Source organism: Alosa sapidissima, chromosome 5, assembly GCF_018492685.1.
Source record: "Alosa sapidissima isolate fAloSap1 chromosome 5, fAloSap1.pri, whole genome shotgun sequence".
Lineage (NCBI taxonomy): Eukaryota > Metazoa > Chordata > Actinopteri > Clupeiformes > Clupeidae > Alosa > Alosa sapidissima.
The window spans coordinates 19,012,494-19,019,993 of NC_055961.1; the positions used below are offsets into that span (position 1 = coordinate 19,012,494).

General features: G+C 46.7%; 1 protein-coding gene across 7 annotated transcripts in view; it reads left to right on the top strand.

Annotated features, from left to right (window-relative positions):
• myo18aa (myosin XVIIIAa) overlaps positions 1-7,500 on the top strand; it is an 88,700-nt gene that overhangs the window by 57,277 nt on the left and 23,923 nt on the right. For all 7 annotated transcript variants that reach the window (XM_042093400.1, XM_042093406.1, XM_042093402.1 and 4 more), the window contains 5 exons: positions 454-582; positions 3,239-3,382; positions 4,485-4,574; positions 4,720-4,839; positions 6,042-6,159. In XM_042093400.1, coding sequence (XP_041949334.1) covers positions 454-582; positions 3,239-3,382; positions 4,485-4,574; positions 4,720-4,839; positions 6,042-6,159 — 601 coding nt within the window. The remainder of the gene's footprint in view (positions 1-453; positions 583-3,238; positions 3,383-4,484; positions 4,575-4,719; positions 4,840-6,041; positions 6,160-7,500) is intronic.

The window sequence follows — 7,500 nt, forward strand, 5'->3', positions numbered from 1 at the left end:
GCAGTGTGCAGACCACCCTTCTTCCACTGTCTGACACAATTGTCTGGTACCTGTGGATAAACTTCCTTGGATGTGCGCACCCACTTTCCAAAACATCTCTGAATAATACCAAGCCCTCAGCCAGGACTCCTCATTGATGTGGGAGACCCAGACACACACACTTTTCATTTTACTATATGTAAAATTCACATACAATAAAGTTTTTTATCTTATCTTATCGCATCTTACTGTAGGCTGTAGTTATTCTTTGCATAATGCTAAAGGCTAAAGTCCTGCACCATTGGCATCGCATAGCATAGCATCACACAACATCCGTGTCATAAACAGACACTTCTAACAGCTAGCAGGTGTAAACATCTGTTCCTGTCCTATTCGATATGAATGTGTGTGTTTGTCTTGTTGGGTTTAACCGTGTGTGTGGGTGTGTGTGTCTCCCGCGCTGTTCCCCTGCAGATTTTCTTCCGGGCCGGAATGCTGGCTAAGCTAGAGGAGCAGCGGGATGAGCAGACCAGACGCAACATCACCCTCTTCCAGGCGGCCTGCAGGGGATACCTGGCCAGACAGGCCTTCAAGAAGAGGAAGGTGAGTGGGGACAACTGGGTTACTCCTGAGCTCTGCTATTCCGTTTCACCCCAGAGAAACCAGCAGCTTACTGTAAAACAATGGTGTCTGGAGAGTACTGTCTGGGGCAGTGGTAGTGTAGTGGTTAAGGGAGCTGGGCTAGCGTGCAGTAGCCTGAGAAGTTGTGGGTTCAATTCTCGGCTTCCGCCGCTGTGCCCTTGAGCTAGGCACTTAACCCTGAGTTGCTCTGCGGAGAATGACCCTTGTAATATAATTGACATATATAAGTCACTTTGGATAATCGTGTCTACTATAGTAATAAATGTAAATGTAAATGTACTGAAAGCAAGGGCTGTTTTAGCAGGACAACAGCGTTGGTCAGTGAGTCACTTGGTGGATACAATTAGTGTTCTCTTGAGTTCTGCTGTTCATTTTCACCTCAGGGGAACTGATCTCTTAATTCAAAGAATATTTTATGAAGAGAAGTTGTCCAACCTTCTCACAACAGTTGATTTAAGTGCCCAACAATCACTGTGGCCTGGAGGAGGTCAGTAGAATTGAGTGAATACTGAGTTTGTGTAACGGGTAGCCATAGCTATGTTGTCCTTCTCCGAACCTTGAAAGTGATTAGGGAGAGAAGAAAGGGAGAGATTTGCAAGAGAAACTTGTGTTTGACAAGGAAGGATTAGTGTTGCACTTCCAATATGGCATCCTAATCTACAGTACTTGGCTTCCAATATGGCCCCCTAATCTAGTTTGAATAGATGCGTCTGTTGCTGCTTGTGTTGCTGTTGTGTTTTACTCCATTGACTTTCTTCATAGTCTGTGCCTCTACAGACACAAGGGAGACTCAATTAGAGGAAACCAAGAAAAGTCACACACACACGACTACATTGTTGTTGTGTGTGCTGGTGTACAAGAAAATACAACTACACACACACACAAAGACACTTTGTCCTGTGGAAATGGCACATTCTATTCCGATTAGAAACGGAATAACGGCTTAATCAGAAATAAAAATGATCATATAAACACCTCAATCTGAATGAAAATGTATACGGTCATTCGGATTGACTGCTATATCTTCTCAAGGAAAAGTAGGCAACAACGGCTATTCCGATCAAAGACTCTAAAGCGCTTGAGAGCACCCGATCGGAATAGAATGTACCCCATGTAAACAGACGGCACACATTTTTCAATCGGAATAGTTTAATCGGAATGACAAAAAAAAACTGCCCATGTAAACGTGGCTAGTGAAGCCCATGAGTTGTTCCACTGGGAGATGGTTTCCACGGTTCTCCCTCAGAATGCTGAACAGAACCCTGGGCCTTTGTTCCCCAGCATTCTGTAGAACTAATGGCAGCATTCTCCTCTCCTCTCATCTCCCAGAGCGTGTTCACACACCCCCTCTGTTGTTAATGGCCATCTGGTGAGGTGTTTAGTGGCCTCTGTTTATGACAGTCTTGCGAGGTGTTTGGTGTGCTCTGTAGTTGTGTATTAACGAGGCGATTCCCCGTCCTCCTGGTGGAATGGGGCTGCGTTATGAGTAGCCCCAAGGCTTTCGTGGCATAACTAACTAGTGGTAATTGACCACACAGGCTGTCTTCCCACTGTTGGAATCAGCATGCTGCTCAGGTCCTGGCCACTGTAATCAGGGCTTCGCATCTGGTGCCCACTGAACCCAAATGGCTGCGTACAAGCAGCACATTGTAAGTTTGTGTCATTTTTAGTTTAGGGGTAAAATGTATAATTAATCAAAAGATTGTGTGTGTGTTTACATTAAGCTGGTCTTTAATAGTCTTTCAACCATAATTATATACCAACTGAATGAACTAGCTAGCTGTCACTACAAATCAAGTGAATGCTACGCTTTTAACAACATGCAGTAATTACACACAGGCTTTCTCATTGCATTCTCTGGCAAGCATAATAGAATACACTGAAATGTACCCAACGAGTAAGAACTCCAGGCGTTGGAGAGATCACATGATGACACATTTCATTCTGAGCAGTGAGGATTGGAGGGCCTTTACCTGATCAGTGTCTGTGGAATTAAGCTGATCTCTCTGTGATTTAGTGACATAACCCTACCCACACTGTGTGTGTGTGTGTGTGTGTGTGTGTGTGTGTGTACTGGAGTGCTGCAGGGCTGGGGTAGAACGCAGAGTCACTCTGCAGAGTGTAATGCAGAGGACTCTCTCCTCTCCTCTCCTCTGCAGCAGTGCTGGAGCCACTCTGCTCTAACAGACCCTCAGCTGCTCATCCACCCACTGCAGCTCCCACTCACTATCTGCTCTCTCTCTCTCTCTCTCTCTCTCTCTCTCTCTCTCTATCTGTTTTTCAACCTTTCTTTCTTTCTCTCTCTGTTTTTAACCTCTCCCTCTCTGTTTTTAACCTCTCTCTCTATCTGTTTTTTAACCTCTCTTTCTCTCTCTCTGTTTTCTAACCCCTCTCTCTCTCTCTTTCAATTTCAATTAAATGTTATCTCTGTCTCTTATTTCACCTTCTCCATCTCATACATCCTCTCACTCTTACTCATTGTTTCTCTTTCTCCTTCTCTCTCTTTCCTCTCTTGTTCTTAGTTGTTCTCTCGTTCTCTCTCTCCCTCCCTTTTTAACTCTAGTAACGCCCATCTCTCTCTCTCTCTCTCTCTCTCTCTCTCTCTCTGCTGGAGTAGATCCAGGACCTGGCCATCCGCTGCGTCCAGAAGAACATTAAGAAGAGCCGTAATGTGAAGGGCTGGCCGTGGTGGAAGCTCTTCACCACCGTGCGTCCGCTCATCGAGGTGCAGCTGACTGAGGAGCAGATCAGAGGCAAAGACGTGAGTACTGCACCTGCACACCTCCGCTCAGGACACACTGTCCAGTTTCTCTTTCTCTCTCTCTCTCTCCCCCTTTCTTGCTTGCTCTCCCTCTCCCTCCCTCCCTCTCTCTCTCTCTGTCTCTCAGGCCAGGTCATTTTACCACTTTACCACTCTCTACTGTACTTTCAGTCCATCTCTCACCCACACCTACACCTACTGTACACCTACACCCACACCTACACCTACACCCACACCTACACCCACACCCACACCTACACCCGCACCCACACCTACACCCACACCCACACCTACACCCACACCCACACCTACTGTACACCTACACCTACTGTACACCTACACCTACTGTACACCTACACCCACACCCACACCTACACCTACTGTACACCCACACCCACACCTACACCTACTGTACACCTACACCCACATCTACACCCACACCTACACCTACTGTACACCTACACCCACTGTACACCTACACCCACACCTACACCTACTGTACACCTACACCTACTGTACATCTACACCATGCCTTTATCATTCAACAGAGAGTCTATATTGTCCTCCTCCTCTCATGTGTTTCTTTTCATGTGCACCGACCTCCTCGTAGTCGAGCGTTGTTATGAAACCCACAGTGTCCTGTGTTGAAACCAGGACCCCCCCCCCATCTCTTTCTCTTTTCCTCTCTCACTCTCTCTCTCCCTCCCTCTCTCTGATGGGCTTGTGGGTGTTCAAAGGCCTCAGGGCCTTGTGGAGCGCTGGTGGGAGGGCTGTTTGTGTTATCTGAGCGCTCCCTTCCCTCGAGCTCCCCAGGGGAGGTGCAGCAGCCACTGGAACAGGCCCTGGTCTGGCCCTGGTCTGGCCCTGGTCTGGCCCTGGTCTGTTTCCCACTCAGCTGCTCTGTGGCTCTGCACATTTCACCTCCTGTCCTCCCACACACAGTGTGTGTGTGTGTGGAGATGAAGTGGGGAGGACTGCCAGTGCTAGAGAGAGGGGGGGGGGGGGGTTGTTGATTGTGGTATCTTGGCAGCTTGTGGTCAACTTTGTTAAAAATAATAAACTGTGTGTGTGTGTGTGTGTGTGTGTGTGTGTGTGTGAGCAGGACGAGATCCAGCAGTTGAAGGGGAGGCTTGAGAAGGTGGAGAAGGAGAGAAACGAGCTCCGTCTCAACGGTGACCGACTGGAGAGCAGGGTAAGGCCACGCCACGCCGCCACGCCACATGTGCAAAGCATGCTGGGATACCCACCACTCACTCGGCCTGTGAGAATCTGCAGTGTAATGTTTTCTAAAGAAAATCTAATGTTTTGTGTGTGTGTGTGCGTGTGCGCTCCATCAGATCACTGAGCTGTCTGCAGAGCTGGCTGATGAGAGGAACACTGGAGAGTCGGCATCTCAGATGCTCGAGACGGAGACAGCAGAGAGACTACGTCTGGAGAAGGATATGAAAGACATGCAGGTACACACACACACACACACACACACACACACACACACCACACAATTCACATACTAGACACACAACTGACCTTCACATTGTGGGGAATCCCCAAAACACACACGCACGCATACACACGCACACACTCACAGGCACGCACGCACGCTCACACACACACCTCACACTTGCTGTAAGCGTATGAGCCCATCTCTTCTCTCCCACCTGAGTGTCTGAGTGGCCTGTGCCCTCAGGCAGACTGCTCTTACCTGCTCACCTCAACCTCATCAGCATTCAGTATGCAGTGCTCCAGCATCTGGACTGCTAGGAGATTAGGAGAAGTACACACACTTAAGGTTATGAGTTGGGATGATTTTTCTTTCCTAGGGTTAGTCCACCTGAGTACAAAAAATGAAATCTAACCAAGTGTTAATAATCTTCTATTAAGATCAAAGAATCTATTTGGTATTGTTTTTAGTATGAAAAGACTTACCTAGTGCTCTCCCGTAAGATCATTTTGACTTAATTTAAGAAGACCTTGACTTATTTTAAGGAGTCTTATCAAGACAAATTTACTCAACGCACTGGCAGACAAATTTGCTTGTTTTCAGGATGGGATGTCTTAAAATAAGTCAAACTTTTCTTAAATTAAGTCAAATGATTTCATGAGAAAGTGCTAGGCAAGTCTCTTTATACTTTGGAAAACAATACCAACTATTTTTTTTTATCTTGATATAAGATTAATAACACTTGGTTAGATTGTGTTAGATAAGCAGTTTTTGCAGTGTGAGTGCAATGTCCACCTGAGTGCAGTGTCCACCTGATTTAAACCGATAAGTATACCTCACACAGACATCAGATTGTAGACAGTGTGTACTTTTATTTTTATTTAGTGAGGCATTTAGCTGATGCTCTTATCCAGAGTGACCTGCACAGAGCTAGCCTAAATATACGGACAGTCAAGGGTGACCTACACAGAAGTAGCCTCAATACAGGGACAGTCCCTCTGGAGCAACTTGCTCAGGGGCACAACGGTGTCAGCCCTGGTATTTAACCCACAACTTTCTGGCAGTAGACTTGGAAGCCCAGATACAGCTATTATGTGCTGCTTTGAGGTGATGACTTTGAAAGTGGGATGCCCGATACCGTACCTAGTGTGTACTTTGAGGTGATGACTTTTGAAAGTGAGATGCCAATCTTGTCTTTTTTGACGTCTTGATTTCCAGTCGAAGTTTGAAGCCATGAAGAAGCAGATGGAGTCCATGGAGATGGAGGTGATGGAGGCGCGACTTCTGCGGGCGTCCGAGCTCAACGGAGACCTTGACGACGACGATGACGACGCTGGTATGTATGTCCTGCCATCGTAGTGATGAGGTCACACGTCACACATCCCACCAGCTGCTGACTGGACAGACTCCTCGCTCAGTGACTCCGCCTCACCAGGGGGTAGAGAGAGAGAGAGAGATGGGCAGGATCGGAAAATGACCCGGGTTGGACTCGACCCTGGGTCTCTCTGGTCACTTGGACACCCCCATTATTCTGTATTTTAGACCAAAGTGTCTGTATTTACATAGGTAGTAGCAGTCTAAGTACTGCACCATTCTAGGTGAAGACATAACGTTACAGTGAAGGTGCTTTGAGGAGACTGATTCATGAGGTCGGTTTGTATATAGTTTGAACATACACTGTAGAGTATATGGATCTGCAGAAGCATGTGCTACTTGACTACCGAGCCTGTGTAGCTGTGATTCACACAGAACTGGGTCAGAATGTGGCCCGATGGAGTGTTCTTTAATGTTTTATTTTGGACAGGAGGTCATAAATCTATGCAAATCCTGGTGCTGATGTCCTGAATTATGATGGGTTGGGTGTAAGGCCTGCCTTTGTTCTCACATATACACACACACACACAACTACACTTCTGAAACGGCCTCCACACACACACACACACACACACACACACACACACACACACACACACTCCTGGTGCTGATGTCCTGAATGATGATGGGTTGGGTGTAAGGCCTGCCTTTGTTCTGGGGGCCACACCACTTAAACTCAGGGTTTCACATCTCTGGTAGAAACTCCTCCTGAGTAACGAGGATTTAATCCCAGAGATCAGTGCGGCTGGCCCAGTGTCATTATGCCCTATGCTACACACACACACACACACACACACACACACACACACACACACACACACACACACACAATCCCAGGGACCAGTGTGGCTGGCCCAGTGTCATTATGCCCTATGCTAATACTCTGTTAGATGTAGAAGAGCTGGTGGCTCATCTCATATCTACACTCATATCAACACTCTCCACAGGCCAGTAGTGGGTAGGTGATCTCAGGGGGTTCTTATCACTTCCCTATAATGCAGGTGCATTTCAAAAAAGTGGAAAATCCAAATCTAAATGGAAAATCTAAATACATTACATATACAGTGAACTCTGCTGTCTCCATCTCCAGACTTCTAATCTTGATGACTACGGTTTACAGCTCATGGGAAGCAAAAATGTCTCTCTATTAGGGTATAAGGTATGCAAAGGTCAGACACCCAAAGCACATCCATACTGTTGTGAATTGTGGGTAACTTAACTCTTTTTTTCCATAAAGACGAGATTTGACAACTACCCCTGTATCCTTAATGACGAGTTTTGACGACTCCAGTAGCCTATCACT